This window comes from Epinephelus lanceolatus, chromosome 16 (assembly GCF_041903045.1).
Source record: "Epinephelus lanceolatus isolate andai-2023 chromosome 16, ASM4190304v1, whole genome shotgun sequence".
Lineage (NCBI taxonomy): Eukaryota > Metazoa > Chordata > Actinopteri > Perciformes > Serranidae > Epinephelus > Epinephelus lanceolatus.
Genome location: NC_135749.1, coordinates 26,334,953 through 26,350,407, shown reverse-complemented (window position 1 = coordinate 26,350,407; position 15,455 = coordinate 26,334,953). Strand labels below are relative to the sequence as shown.

The window sequence follows — 15,455 nt, the reverse complement described above, 5'->3', positions numbered from 1 at the left end:
CACAACCCGAAAACATAATGCCTCTGGCGACGGCTGTTGTCTGCAAAAGCATAATAAAACATGGGCATTGACGGACTGCATGTGGCATGTGTCAGACTGTGCTTCCCTTAATTTGCTAAAAATTAAGATGTAAGAGTAATTTAAGCTCCCTTAACAAAATTTGTCCTGGAATTCGAACATTTACTAACATGACTATTTTCCTTTTCCTCAGGTGGTAAAACTTACGACAAGGACCATGTGGTGATGATGCCAGAGAACGAAGAGAGGCCAAGCCAACAGTGGGAGATAGAGCTGCTCTAATCTGCTATAAAAACCTCATGTTTCTCTTTGCTACGTTTTCCTCAGGAGTGCATCAACAGTGCCTCTCTTTACAACTCCAGAATATCCCATAAATATTCTTGGAACCACTGCCACTGATTTCTTTTTTTTAAACTCCATGATCCATGTAACTATACGAATATTGCAAATGTAAAAACGCAACTGAGCACTGAGAAGCTGCAGACTGTTTAGTGCTTTGCAGAGTTTTGTATTTTTGTTCATGAAATTATTCCATTTTCTCCAAGACAGATAAAGCTGGGTTCATCGCGACTCGCCAAGCAGGAATAAATGTATTTTCCATGATGTCCTGAACAACTGTATCCAAACCCAGCATGGACAGAACAGACCAGTAATTGAATTAATGATTAGACCTATTCAGTGTCTTTGACTTTGACCTCTGTCAGATGTTATCATTCGTCAACAATTTGAGTATTCAAACTAGAATCTCCCTGTTTGTATGATACCAGGCTCATGCAAATCCCCTGACTGTAGAAACACCTGTCGATAACGCTTTTACATCTTTGTTTACATTGGAGCAAACCTCATTTCTGGACATGATTTTCCTGGAGTGAACAGCAAGTCGCTACCAGTGCTTTATACAGATAGTGGACAAATGAAGCCAAACAAATGCGTAGTGTGCAAAAACATGTATGCTATGCTTTTTAAGGTATTTTTTTATATGTACTATATGTATCAGTTTGTTTTTGGGGAAACGTTGCACTTGTGCATGCATTTTATCACATTGCATTGTGAAGTGCAGTGAAATGGGTTGTGTGTGTTCAATTACCCCGTTTCTTGTTGTATTTTTGTTATTATTGTTACACAAAAATATGTTGTCTGCATCAGCTGTATGTTAATATTTGATACTAAAGATGTGATGTCAGATGTTATGTAAGAGGGAGTGGTTTTGAAATATTAATACAAATAAAACTTGTTACATAAAACAAAGCTGACTGATTTGTGTTTGTGAATTACAAAACATTAAAATCAAAGGGGTCACATCTATGTTCAGCTCTTTTTCTGTCTTTGTATACAGCACTGATCAGCCCTGATCACATGTTTCCTCTCTGTACTGATCAAGAAAAACTGGATGTGAGAATATCTGAGGAGCACTAAACTACTTTTGTTGATGTAATTCTGGCTTTGGCTTTAATGGACTATTTTGTTCATTCATTTACTTCAAATGTTTACCCAGGCTTTCTTCCATTCATACCTGCCTTCCCTGCATTCATCCATTCAGACTTTCATCTATTCAGTTTGCACTCGGGGTTCAAACAGACAGGGAAACTGAATTGTATTTCTATAGATAATGGCTTTCTGCAATGCACCAAGCCAACAAGAAGAGCACAGCACAAAATCAAGAACAACCACTAATGGTTTTATCAATACAGTATTACAAATAATTCACTTATTCTCACTCATTCTCAAACCCCTGGTGATACACAGAGAAATCTTCTAAATATTAACCATATGTACATTTATATACACCGATCAGCCAAAACATTAAAAGCACTGGAAGGTGAAGTGAATAACATTGATCATCTTGTTACAGTGCAGTGTTCTGCTGGGAAACCTTGGGTCCTGGCGTTCATGTAAATGCTACCTGATGTGCTCCACCCACCCGAACACCATTGCAGACCAGGTGACTCCCTCATGTCAACGGCACTTATCGATGGCAGTGCCCCCGCAGCAGGACAATGCGTCATACCACATCACAAAAACTGCTCAGGAATGACCGCAGGAATGGGAAAAGGGGCTCAAGGTGTCGACCTGGCCTCCAAATACCCTAGATTCCAACCTGATCGAACATTTCATGGACGTGCTGGTACTCCAGAGGTACCCCTGATCCAGGATGGGTCCTCCTTGGACAGGACTTGGCTCTGATCTGTTAAGGCATGAGCACAGGACCTCTGGAGAGTGTCCCTTGGTGTCTGGCACCAGGGCGTTAGCTTCAGATCTTCTGAGTCCTGTGAGTTGTGAGGTGGAGTATCAGCATGTCCCACAGATGTTTGATCAGATGGGTATATGGGGAATTTGAAGGCCAGGACAACACCTTGAGCTCCTTGTCACGTTCCTCGGGCCACTCCTGAGCAGTTTTTGTGGTGTGGCATGACACACTGTCCTGCTGGGCGGCCACTGCTACTGGGGAGTGTCGCTGCCATAATGGGGTCTGGAGGCATCCACAGGAATGTCAGAGCCCAAGGTTTCCCAACAGAACATTGTAATGTAACGACATGGTCAGTGTTGTTCATGTCATCTGTCAGTGGTTTTAATGTTTTGGCTGATCGGTGTGTGTATATATGTATAACCCTATAAAAATACGATGGTACTTACATATGGAATGAAAATACTTAAACTGTGAGTCCCTGAAATGTAATTTAAGATAAGTTTTGCCTTGCCTGTAATATTTCCTGCTAAGTTGTCACATTCATGAACATAGCATGCGCATACATTCATTTAAAAAACAATACAATCCTGGCTCAAACAGGAACTAGAAGAAGAGAAGTGCAGTTTAGGAGGAGCCATCTAGAGCAGCCCTGTTGAAACTGAAGTGGACAACAATGAACTGAGCGCAAGTACTACTGGCTACTTCAGCAGCGGCAGTGAAGTCTTCACAGCACCTGATATGGGGCTTGCCCTTGTGTTGTGAGAGAGTTGTGTGGAAGAAGTGTCAGCTTTATACTAACTCTTTGTACAGGGTTGCTGTGGCTGACAACAGTCAACAATTAATAATCTTCTAATTAAGAATAAACTTGCTTCAACTGTCCATAGCTGAACAGGTTAGGCTTATGCTACTGTATCTGAATGTCGGTCATAGTGGTGGTACTCAGAGAGCCTAATATTTTCTGAGGTGGTACGCGGTATACAACCGTAATGAATGACCAAAAGAGGAAAGATACTAATAACTGCATAACAAACAAAATGCTCATTTGAATTTAACCGTTTCATTACTTTACACTTCATGTTCTCTGACATTTCAACTGTTGTGTTTTCATCTCTCACACAAGAGAATCATGAAAAATAAATGACTTTTATTCCTCAGCTGAAATTTCAACTACGTTTACTATTAAGACATCAACTGTAATTTCAGCTGCTTTTATCTCTTACTCTTCACATGACAGTTCAACTGCTTTCAGTTGTTACACATCGACTGACACTTCAACTGCTTTTACAATATAGGGCCATGTAGTGTTTTTCTCTGGGGGAAAAGTGCTGGGAAATACCTTATAGCACCACTGAGTGCTTATTTTGATGAAGACTTCATAAACTTCATAAATAACACTACCTTAATACCATGATAGTGTCTGACTGACAGATCATAAAGCTCAGAATAGACAGTAAAGGCCTTTCTGAAAATTGCAGAGATTTTCAACTAGAAGCTCCTAGAGTGGCCGCACAAAAATAATTGGAGCACTCGGAAAGAAGACACCAGGTGCAGTGCTCTTACTCTACATACACTGTCTCCTCACGGGGGAAGAACTGAAAAAAGATGCTGGTGCTCAGAAAAAAATGCAATGTGGACACTCAGCCTTACTCTTCAACTGACAGTCCTATTGCTTTCATTGGTTACACAACAACAGACATTTCAGCTGCTTTCATCTTTTACTCTTCCAATAACACTTCATCTACTTTCAGTGGTTACACATCAGCTTACAGTTCAACTGTTTTTATCTAATACTCTTCAAATGACTGCACCTCCACTTAAAGTGACACTTCAACTTCATTCAGTGTTCAAACTGAAACTTAATTTGTATTCACATTTTCTTCTAAAACTTTTTTTATTGTGCTGTTTTTGTTTCAAATGGACAGCACATATTAGGTTAACATTAAGAGCCTGCTGTTGATCATCTTTGTTTGTATTAACCACACAGGTCTCATATTACTTTGCACTCTGCAGGTGAACAGCAGGTAGAAGTGGAGCAGCACAGAGGATCAGAGAGTTCAAAACATTTGTTTAATGGTTTCATCATGTTCAGGTATAACTTTGTTTCCTGTTAGAAATGACCTTATTAGTGTTCTACTGGATTTTTGTGAGAAGCGATTTCTTAAATTATCTGTGATGTGACTTGTGGCTGCTGAGTTTGAAAGTGAACTTGATATGTCTGTCTTTGTCTCGCTCTTTCTCGAGACCCTCTGTCCTTCTTTTGACTGAGAGAAAAGGGCAGGTCAGATCATTATCACCAGCAGCCACAAATGCAGGTGCTTTTGTTTCCTCTGTGACACAATTCAGTTTTCAGGTTTTGAAGCTGAAAGACAATCAGGTTATAACCCATGAGCACACCAGATTTTAGGAAGATCTGTTTTACTCTGGCACCACAGTTTGCCCCTCACTAACTCGCGGAGATGACTGGCATGTTGCCTGGTGGGTTTGTTTATAGGATATCTGCCCCATCTTGGAGACAAGTTGTTAAATTTCAGTGCTGTTACTTGAAATCCTCAAAACTAAAAAAAATATTCAAAGAAGGGGAAAAATTGTGTAGCCCAAGACAACAATAATTCCTCACATTTCCCACCACATCAGTCACAAAATCTAGAGCTTGTGGTCATTTTACTACAAAGGCCACCTGTAGACAAACCTGCCTGTCTGGATTCCTCTCCCGCACAGAATGTTAGTTTTTTCACAAGTGGGTTGTTGCCTTATTTCTACAGACCAATGGTGTTGACAAAGCGGTGAAGGTGCTGAGCACCGATTGGTCAGCTGTGTGATCAACAGTCAGGTGGGTGAACTGCAGCAGGTGAGACACAGTGAGGGTGTGACTGAGATGCAGGGCTGATTACAGGAGATTGTAAAAAAAAAACCCTCCTATCTACACACCGTCCTTAGCTGACACAGAGCTCGGTTACAGGTAAGAAAAGTGAGCATTCTTTAAAGATTCTGTAAGAAAATGTTCTCTCAGGTGTCTGCTCTGGCATGTCAGGTATCTTAGTCTCTCATAGATAACACTTCAAGTTTTAAACTATTTTGTTTAGATAAGTACAAGTCATGAGTAAACTTATATCATGGGATTAATTAAACAAGAACCCAAATTTGGAATAAGGGTACTTAAATTTTTCCCACTATGCAAACCACCATTTTGGATTTAATTCTATTTTTATACTGTGCTCATTTATCTTTCTATGTAATGTCATTTACTGTATATTTCTGCTTATGTTTGGACCATTGACTCCCATTCTTTCCCACAGTTAAAACAAAGCCATGGACCCTGAGTACTTCAAATCTTATGTAAGTGGACTTTTTCTTGCCCTGTTTACCAGGACTCCACATTTGCAGATAATGTAATCTACTGTCTTGTGTTCTCTGATTATCTGCATACCTTGTAACATTAGCCACTATGCCTTCAATCACGCTGGAATGCTGCACTGTGAACAAATGTCTCCAGTTGCTTTTTAATGTAAAGAAAGTTGAGTTAATAAGGAGCTGATGATCTGATCTCCTGTCAAATGTGATGTAAAAGACATAGCCAGACAAGACTGTGGCTCCTACTGAAAAATAGTCCTGCTGTCTAACTATTTCTCCAACCTTGTAATTTTCCAAGCTACCCCCACTAGTTATAATAGGAGTAAAGAATATTTGACATTCTTGACATTCAAACATGATGAAAACTGACATGTATCTTTGCTCATCTTCTGCCAGCGCCTACAGGGTATGTCCGCGTAAATCATCATCTTGTTTCTTCTGTTGTCACCTATTCTGCTTGTTACCTGTCACTCACTTATCACATTTTTTAAATATATTTTTAAACAGACAGGATCTGTGTCCAGTGTCAGGGTTTTGCGTAATCGTCTTTCAGACTTTGCAGTATGGTTTTGGCTTACCCAATTTCTTGTTTCTCACTCTCACTATTGATTATGTAGGAGATGTGTTGGGGCACCCTTGGAACGGTGCGACCATTCTCCAATTTCCACCCTGACCGTGATGCCATGGAGATCCAGGCAGCGCTGGAGAAGAAAGGTAGTAGATTCAAACTGGTTTTTAAAGCCAGAGTGGCGATATTGACAAGCAATGTTGGATTATGTACACAGTCCAACTTTTCTTTTGCCTATTAAAACTCCTCTCCCTATTGTTAAATATTGTATCATGACATGTACCTTTGCGCAGATGCGGTGACTCTGGTGAGAATCCTGACCAATAGGACCAACGCTCAGAGACAAGTGATCGCCAACACCTTTGAAGAAATTACACAAAAGGTACGGAAACAAATGTATCAAAGGTATCAAAGCCTCAGCAGCCCCTGATGTAAAATATTCCTTAAATAATCCATGTTATGCAATACAAAAGAATGTAGCGTTGCAATGACGATAAGGATGTTGCAAATGTGTGCTTGCTCATCTGTAACTCCCAAGTGTTTGCTGTTCAAATATTATTTAAACAGTCTTAAGGGATATGAACACACCTTTGTTTGGAGAGGGAGTAGCATGAGCAGTCTAAACTAAAGTACTGTCACTCACAGTGAGGTAGAGAATGAATCTGATACTGTAGGGTTATAAACTGCGAAGACATTTACTGTTTCTTAGCAGTACAAAAAACATGGCAGTTTGTCACTTTTCTTTCCCCTAGAGGTATTTCTTTTACACGTGGAGGTGATAGGATCAGTAGACACATTGTTTCACATTGACACTTGTGGTAAAACAGCCAGGGATCTCTTTTCAGCTGCTTCTTACAGACTGCCAGAGGGTCTTTGGGAAGTCTGAAAAACATAAACAGAATCTGAGTAATACTGAATAGGTTAGAACATTTTTAACATGAATGAAATAGATTAAAGTGAAATAGCTGGGAGGTAACCAGCTTACCTTTCTCACCCGTTTCAGATCTGCCTCTTTACCATCAGCTGTCCAATAAAGGTGAAAAAATCCCCAAAAGTAGGCTTGAAAAAATAAAATAACACTAGCTAAAAATCACAATTTGTCTGCGCAGCAGTTCCATTGTTTACTGACAGATAACAAGAGGCAAGACAGAACTGAGATGCACAGGATTAAGTAATTTGCACATGGCAACTACCACCCGAGTACATATTATTGCGCTTACACCGCGACCACTTGTCAAAGACAAAAAGTGATGGCAAAGTTTTCTGTTTTCAAAAATGAGGGCCCTGCCATCTCTAGGAGCAAGACACACATACTTTGTGGTGGTTTTGCATCTCTTTGTAGTTGTAATAGATTTTTTGTGGTTTTGTGTCTCTTTGTGGTCATTTGGCTCTTCGTTCAATTCATTTTGTGTCTCTTTAAGGCAATTTTGTGTCTTTTGAGGGTAATTTTGTGTCTTTTTAAGGCAATTTTGTGTCTCTTTAAGGCAATTTTGTGACTCTTTAAGGCAATTTTGTGTCTTTTGAGGGTAATTTTGTGTCTTTTTAAGGCAATTTTGTGTCTCTTTAAGGCAATTTTGTGACTCTTTAAGGCAATTTTGTGTCTTTTGGGGGTAATTTTGTGTCTTTTTAAGGCAATTTTGTGTCTCTTTAAGGCAATTTTGTGACTCTTTAAGGCAATTTTGTGTCTTTTGGGGATATTTTGTGTCTCTTTAAGGCAATTTTGTGTCTCTTTAAGGTAATTTTGTGTCTCTTGGGGGTAATTTTGTGTCCCTTTAAGGTAATGTGTCTTTTGGGGGTCATTTTGTGTCTCTATAAGGTAATGTGTCTTTTGGGGGTCATTTTGTGTCTCTTTAAGGTCATTTTGTGTCTTTTGGGGGTCATTTCGAGTTGCTTCTGGTCAGTATTTGTCCATTTGAGAGATATTTTGCAGGTAGAGGCCAGGAGGCCCCTGACACTTCACATCCATACGTGGTGGTGAATGCACTTTAATTTAAGTACTGTACTTTAGTATAATTTGAGGTACTTGTACTTTACTTGAGTGTTTTGAATTTTCTGATTACTTATTGGTTTCCTATATTTTGGAAACCAATATTGTACTTTCTACTTCAGTACATTTTTCATCAACATTAGTTACAAGCAAGGCTACTCTGCAGATTTAGATTATTATTAAAAATATTTAAATAAACAAATACATTATGATGTGTTACTATGTATAAAGCTATCTAGCAGTATTTAAGAAATATAATCATTAGCCCCACCTTTAGTAGCTTTTATGCTTACACATTAATGCATCACACTCATGTACTTTTACTTAACAAGATTTTGTATATAGGGCTTTTACTTGTAAGTTGTAACAGAGGGTTTTTGTTTTGTTTTTAAAAGAAATTGTGGTATTGTATAGTATAATTCCCTTTCAAGCTGCCAACATAAGACCTACAGTAACTCAGAGATTTTCTTCTAATCTGCTGCATTGAAAGTCAACAGAGGAAACCAGAGACAATGTCTAAGATATGTGAAAACATCCATGTTTACTCTGACGTTGTGGCAGGACCTGGCAGTTGGTCTGAAGAAAGCTCTGTCTGGAGATCTGGAGAATCTGCTGCTGGAACTGCTGATGCCTCCTCTGCAGCATGAAGCTTACCGCCTGCAACAGGCCATGGTGGTGAGTAGGTGTTTGTGTTTTTGTATAAATATTTTTGGGTGCCTTAGGGTTAGTGTTTTTAGGAGGAGGCAAAGATTTTCCTAGGATATATATACAGTATGTGGTGTGTGTGTGTGTGCAGGGTTTAGGCTCAGATGAGGAAACACTACTGGAGATCCTGTGTACGCGATCTGGAAAGCAGCTTCGAGAAATCAGTGCTGCATACAGACAATGTAAGTAACACTACTTTCCTTTCCAGCAAATGTTTTGGCTGGTTCTTGTGGATATTCAAACCCATAATCCATCATCTCTGGTGTCCTAATATTTGTTATATTGTTTGTTTGCCTCCATTTTCAGTGTATAAAAAGGACCTGGAGAATGAACTGATAGGAGAAACCAGTGGAGACTTTGCTAAGCTTGTTGTGGCTTTGTTGAATGTAATTTGATCATTTATTTTCTTTGCCATCACCTTTAACCTCATAATTATCAGCCTTAATACTGTTAGAGACAATCAGTTAAGCTTCAGTAGTGGGCATTGATTGATAGTTTCCTCTGAAACATTAGAGAATACTGATCACTTTTTATGTTTGCTATTATGAGATTATTTAATTTAAACATGACCTTGAAATTGCAGTGTCTCGCTCCTTTTTCCCAATAGAAAGAAGATGTTGCTTGTGGAGTTCGAAGAGATATTGAGGTATTATTCTCCATGATACTCTTATACACAAACATTGTGGTCTAGGCGATGTAAGGGACAGCTTTCAGTATTTTATTTTAAAGGAGATGTATGTGACATTGTAATTCGAGTTTCTTTGTTCTTTGTTGTGGTAGATGGTCCAGCCATACGTGCTTGTTAGTGCATGTAAGTCCGATGGAGGTTAGTGCTGATAATGTCGTCCCTACCCAAGTTACCGTACAGTTACCCTCCGGGTCCCTCCCCACGTTAACACCTTTAGCTCTGTCAGCACTATTGCTGTTGTTATAATTGAAGTATCATGAATAGAGAGGTGATCGTGCACTGAAATAAATTGTTAGCTGCGTCTGTTTTGACAAAACAAAATCAAACCTACAGCTTTTAGAAGACAAACAATGGGGATTGGTGATTGGTCATTAGATGCACACATTCACAGCTCATTCACATGTCAGTCTGGCTGATGATTGGTCGACTGAATGTGCTGCTGCTCTGTCCCGCCCACTGAAGATAGTCACTCCAGAGAGCTGTATTAGTGTACATTTGCTGAGAAATACTGCCAGCTCCTTTAAGGAGAGGAGTTATAGTCTATTCAAGAAGTTGGTAGACATGTTGCTAGCCACTTTTTTTTTTTTTTTTTAAAAAGGCACTAAAGGGGTTTCAGAAGCGCCATATCTAGCAAAAAAAGTTGCTAAATTGTTAGCACTGAACACAGTCCTGACCCTGATCCCGGTTCCCCCCCAGGTTACCTTTGTCCCCATTGTTAGCACTGTTGTCATTGTTAGCGTAGTTAGCTACTAGCCGATTTAGACAGCTCCATGTTGAGAGCCATGTGTAGACAATCCCGGCTCTGACTCTGAATCATAGATATGCTCTAAATGTCGCATACAGCTCCTTTAATATGATGAAGCAGACATACTGTTCCAAATCATGGTAAACCTTGTAAAAAGGGTTGTTCCTGCACAGGAAAATATGACATCTAAAATGAATTTGCCAGAGCATTAATCATTTTGGTTGGCAGTGTATGAAAATCAGACATACCACTAAACTACCAAAGAATAAATTAGGCTATTTCCTTGTAATCCAGCAGCCCTTGTGTAGAGCGTAGTGGTTGTAAGCCATACATTTCTGAGATCTGTGACTTTTTTTATTGTTTTTATTCTTCCAGGCTCTCTACGCATCACTGAACGGGAAAAAAGCAGAAGCAAAACCGTGGATTGACATACTGACCTCCAGAGACTCAGACCATCTCAAGAAAGGTGAGCCTGTCATATATTTTTCTGACATACAGTCGTTCTTGCACATTTGTCTCTGTGTGTTAGAATGTCTTTATAGTTTTAATATGCAAAGATTTATTCCTCTGACCTTGTATGTTACTGTATGTTGACAGTACTGATGGGACTGGAGCTGGAGAGTGGACAGATGGTGGATCAGACTGTGGAGAAAAGGTTTTCAGGAGACTTTCGACTGGGTTTGAAAGTTTTAGGTAAATATTGTATGAAATGCTGCATGAGTGATAGGTATGGACTGTCCATGTTGATTAGTCACTAATATTTCTGTATGTCCTGACAGTACAGTGCATTGAAAACCCGTATGCCTACCTTGCCAAAAGACTAGCTGACACAAAGGTAAGAAGATGCTGTCATCAACTGTCTTTTATTTTAGTGATTTATGTTAGCTGAAAAATTATCAAACTGCTGTTACTGACTGATGGATGGATGAAGTGACATGAGAAATGCTGCACTTCCTACCATGAAAAATCACCAATAGAAGCTTTTAAACACAACCAGACAAGTTCCAGCAATATTATGATCCGAAATCGGGGAGAATTTGACAACATCGGCAACCAAAAATACACGTTTCCCTGACGTTAGCATGTAGCTATACGTAGCAATGTACTTGCAGCCAGAGAATGACTGCCTATAGCAGCACTGTCTCCTGTAAAAAATCACCAGTGAAAGCCTTAAAAAACAACTGGACATGTTTCAGCAAGAATATGGTCTAAAATATGATCTGACGTCTGCAACCAAGGTTACATGTTTCCCTGATATTAGCATGTAGCTATACGTAGCAATGTACTTGCAGCCAGAGAATGACTGCATATAGCAGCACTGTTTCCTGTAAAATATCACCAGTGAAAGCCTAAAAAAAACAGCTGGACATGTTTCAGCAAGAATATGATCAAATATGATCTGCAACCAAGGTTACATGTTTCCCTGGCGTTAGCATGTCGCAGTTTAGGCTACGCAATGTAAAAACTTGCAGTAGTGTGCCTGGACGAGATGACAATGTAAATAAATCTGTCCTTACCTGAAGTTATCTTGTAGCCAAAGTCCAAAAAATATCTTTTACATAAGTTTGCCCTATTATTTGAAACTTTTCAAATATATAAAACCACATTTTATATAAACATCGGGCATTATAACATTGTATATGAGACAGAATATAAGAAAGAGTATAAAATGTCCTGATTACGTTTTAATATGTCTAACACATAAACCACTTACTTGTAATTAAGGGAAATTGAACTTTATTTTTTCTTGTTAAAGATATCCTTTTTCAATTCACAGTAATAAAAATATTCATTAAGACATATGATGATACCAGACGTTATTGTTGTCTGATATACAGTATGTATTTTAACAGCTACTTTAAGGTTTCTTGTGTCGGCTATAAACCGTGCTGATAGCCTTCATATTTTCCTTTGCCTTTTGCCTCTGCCAAGACCGTAAAAACAGCTAATTTCTAGTTTACAGATATGCAAAAATGACCAATAGTAAAAGGGTTTTTCCCCGTTAAAGGGCTTTTTGGGGGAGTTTTTCCTTATCTGCTGTGAGGGTCCAAAGGACAGAGGGATGTCGTATGCTGTAAAGCCCTCTGAGGCAAATTGTGATTTGTGATATTGGGCTTTATTTAAATAAAACTGTATTGAATTGAAGTCCGCTGAAGGCAATCCTGTGTGTAATATAATGAACATTTCACACGTATAGAAAATATCCTCATGTCAGAGATTGTAACAGTTCATGCACAAAACATTTCACTCTTTCAGACATCAATAATGCAGGGGATCATGGTGTCTCACTCTGAGGATGATCTGCTGTGTATCCGAGCTGCCTACCTCAAGTTAACAGGCACTTCCCTCTACACTGCTCTACAGGTGGGTCACACACATACATAATACTGTGCTATGTATAGCACCTTGAAATACATGCACAAGCTTTTATGCACTTTTATGATGGTCTGTTTTTTATGTTATTATTTTAAGGGCATTTTGACATGTGAACTTTAATTTTTCCCAACAGAAACAGTTCAAAGGAAACCATCTACAGGCTCTGCTGGCCATCTGTCGATCTGAAGATTAAACAACGTCTACACATTTTGACTAGCTACACTTCCTATTCATTTATATAGTTCCTTTTCTCTCCTGAATCACTCTGTGTATGGTAATGTAAAAATGAACTTGGTACTTATGACGTTCTATGGGATGTAATTTGATTGAATGCCGTGCCTGTGTTTTAATGACTTATTCAAATACACGCAACTAAATGTGACAAAACAAGTTTGATACTTTATGAGTGCGGTTTGGTTATTTGTTTTTATTACTTTATGTATCTGCCACAGTACTTCCTCTTCATGCTGATGTAACAGACAGTGTTTTTTTTTCAAATAGTGTTTATAAATAAAGAATGACACTCTTTTTTTTCCTTTTTTGTTAATGTTATAATTTTAGTTTAATATATGAGTATGTGTGTATACAGACAGCGCAACAATCACAGTTCAAACTAACTCACTAAACACTGAAATAGAGAGTTCTGCCACACATATATTAGTAGCTTTATTCGTCACATCACTTCCTTATTTACAAGTTATTCCTGATGCCAGTAGAGGAAGTCTGTATTTACAGTAATTACAAATTTGAGATACCTTTATATTAAACTCATGTCACTTTCTACTTTTTCTACTTCTAATCTACTACACTTCACAAGAAAATATTGTCCTCTTAACACCACTACAGTTATCTGGTAACTCTCCACTTTACATATTAAGATTTTTTTCTGCACAAACCATATAAAACAAACCACAAATGCAGCTATGACAATTAGTTGCTTAAGTGGAAAATCAATTAAAATCTATTTTGTCATTTTTCATGCAAAAACATTTTATGGTACTTTCATTTTCATACTTAAATACATTTTCCTGATTCAACTTACATACTTTTACGTGAGTGACATTTTTAATGCAGGACTTAAGTACTTAAGTAATACTTCCTCTGAGTTCAGATCTACATGACAAGATTATACTAATCTGCAAACTGAACAAATACCTCAAATTCATTCATATACATAATTACAATAATTTAAGAACAATCTGGAATATACATACTGTACTGTACACAGATTTTATTCCATCCTTCAGTTCTTTCTTTGGATTAAAGTTAGTCCAACTCCACCTACATTTATTTCCAGAAACATTAGCACATTAAGGAACAAGAGTCTTAATCCTTTAGGCGAGTTTTTCAGCTCTTCAGCAGAGTGTGTAGAGCATCAATGGCACAACAGAAAACAGCAGAGAAGCTTTAAAGCTTGAGCCTCCGTTGTGTGTGGTGGTTGTTGTTGTCAAGGTGGTTGTACTTGTGGTGGTGGTCAGGTTGATCGTAGGAGTCGCAGTAATATGTGAGCTGGTGGTGTTCGCAGATGTGGTTGTTGTGGCTGGGGAAGTGGTTGTAGTCTTCGGTGGAGGGGTGGTCATATCACTCGTGTTGGTTGGGGCAACAGCTGTAGATTTGGTCGGGGCGACAGTTGTAGAGGCGGTTGGAGCAACACTTGTAGGAGTGGTTGGGGCCACAGTTGTAGACGTGGTCGGGGCAACAGTCGTAGACGTGGTTGACGCCAAAGTTGTAGACGTGGTCGGAGCAACAGTCATAGACGTGGTTGGGGCAACAGTCGTAGACGTGGTTGGGGCCACAGTTGTAGACGTGGTTGGGGCAACAGTCGTAGACGTGGTTGGGGCAACAGTCGTAGACGTGGTTGGGGCCACAGTTGTAGACGTGGTCGGGGCAACAGTTGTAGACGTGGTTAGGGCCTCAGTTGTAGACGTGGTTGGGGCCACAGTCGTAGACGTGGCTGGGGCCACAGTTGTAGACATGGTTGGGGTGACAGCTGTAGCAGACGCAGTAGTGGCGGTTGAGGCGACGGCGGTAGTTGTGGCCTGGATGGGAATAAATAGGAAAAATCATTTGAATCAATGAGAGAAACAAAAACTACAGTGTGTACCAACACCACCAACGATATTTCCCAAAGCTTCCCCCTCTCTATGAACATGAATTACCCAAGTTGTTGCATCAGAGCTTATGTGTTTTTTTTTAACTTGTTTTAAACTGTAGTGTTGTCTTGTCCTGTAGGGACATGATGGTAAATTAACTAAATGTGAGATTAATTTGCCCCTTTGTTAACCTGTTATGTATTCCATCAGCACTTATGGATAAGTACAGTTTTACAAAACGTGATAGCAGTATAATAAGCATGGTGGCTGTACAAGAACTATTAAATTACATGGAAGATGTATTCTACCTTTTCAGGACAGTAGAACAAATTGGTAGGCTGACTCAGCCACACTGACTTTGCCAAAGTTTTCAGGGCATTTGTTGTCTATGTGTGGGCTGGCTATGGGTTGTTTGTTGGCCAAATTTGGTTACGTGCAAAATTCCAAAACAAAACAAACAAACAAACAAAAAACATAGTTTATAAGTAGTTACCTTGGCTAGTGCCAGCAGAGCCAGTATGCAAAATCCCAGAGCCAATATCTTCATGGTGGAGAGCCAAGAGGAGGAAAGATGCACCAGAAATATTCCTGAAAATGTCCTGTTGCACAGACGGCAGGCTGATGTGTTTTAGTGCAGTGTAAGCTCCCTCACCGTGACCTGGTCTACTCCTACTTTCCTCTGGGGAAACTGAGATGAAACTTTTTGTTCTTGCTTTTATACAAAAATATCACGTTT

General features: G+C 39.2%; 3 protein-coding genes across 3 annotated transcripts in view; 2 read left to right on the top strand and 1 right to left on the bottom strand.

Annotated features, from left to right (window-relative positions):
• crybg2 (crystallin beta-gamma domain containing 2) overlaps window positions 1–1,266 on the top strand; it is a 68,550-nt gene extending 67,284 nt beyond the window's left edge. The window contains exon 24 of the mRNA XM_033636917.2: window positions 212–1,266. Coding sequence (XP_033492808.2) covers window positions 212–300 — 89 coding nt within the window. The 3' untranslated portion in view covers window positions 301–1,266. The remainder of the gene's footprint in view (window positions 1–211) is intronic.
• A 3,766-nt stretch (window positions 1,267–5,032) lies between these two features.
• Window positions 5,033–13,161, top strand: anxa14 (annexin A14). Its single transcript, XM_033636363.2, has 13 exons — window positions 5,033–5,165; window positions 5,503–5,542; window positions 6,175–6,271; window positions 6,419–6,507; window positions 8,674–8,787; window positions 8,909–8,999; window positions 9,124–9,203; window positions 9,425–9,463; window positions 10,626–10,716; window positions 10,848–10,943; window positions 11,030–11,085; window positions 12,507–12,614; window positions 12,760–13,161. The coding sequence occupies exons 2-13, from the start codon at window positions 5,516–5,518 to the stop codon at window positions 12,817–12,819; spliced, it is 948 nt and encodes a 315-aa protein (XP_033492254.1). The 5' UTR covers window positions 5,033–5,165; window positions 5,503–5,515; the 3' UTR covers window positions 12,820–13,161.
• Window positions 13,034–15,427, bottom strand: LOC117263184 (uncharacterized). The gene is made up of 2 exons (XM_033636366.2): window positions 15,213–15,427; window positions 13,034–14,665 (listed from the first exon to the last, which is right to left on the bottom strand). The coding sequence occupies exons 1-2, from the start codon at window positions 15,264–15,266 to the stop codon at window positions 13,982–13,984; spliced, it is 738 nt and encodes a 245-aa protein (XP_033492257.1). The 5' UTR covers window positions 15,267–15,427; the 3' UTR covers window positions 13,034–13,981.
• Window positions 15,428–15,455: the final 28 nt, after the last annotated feature.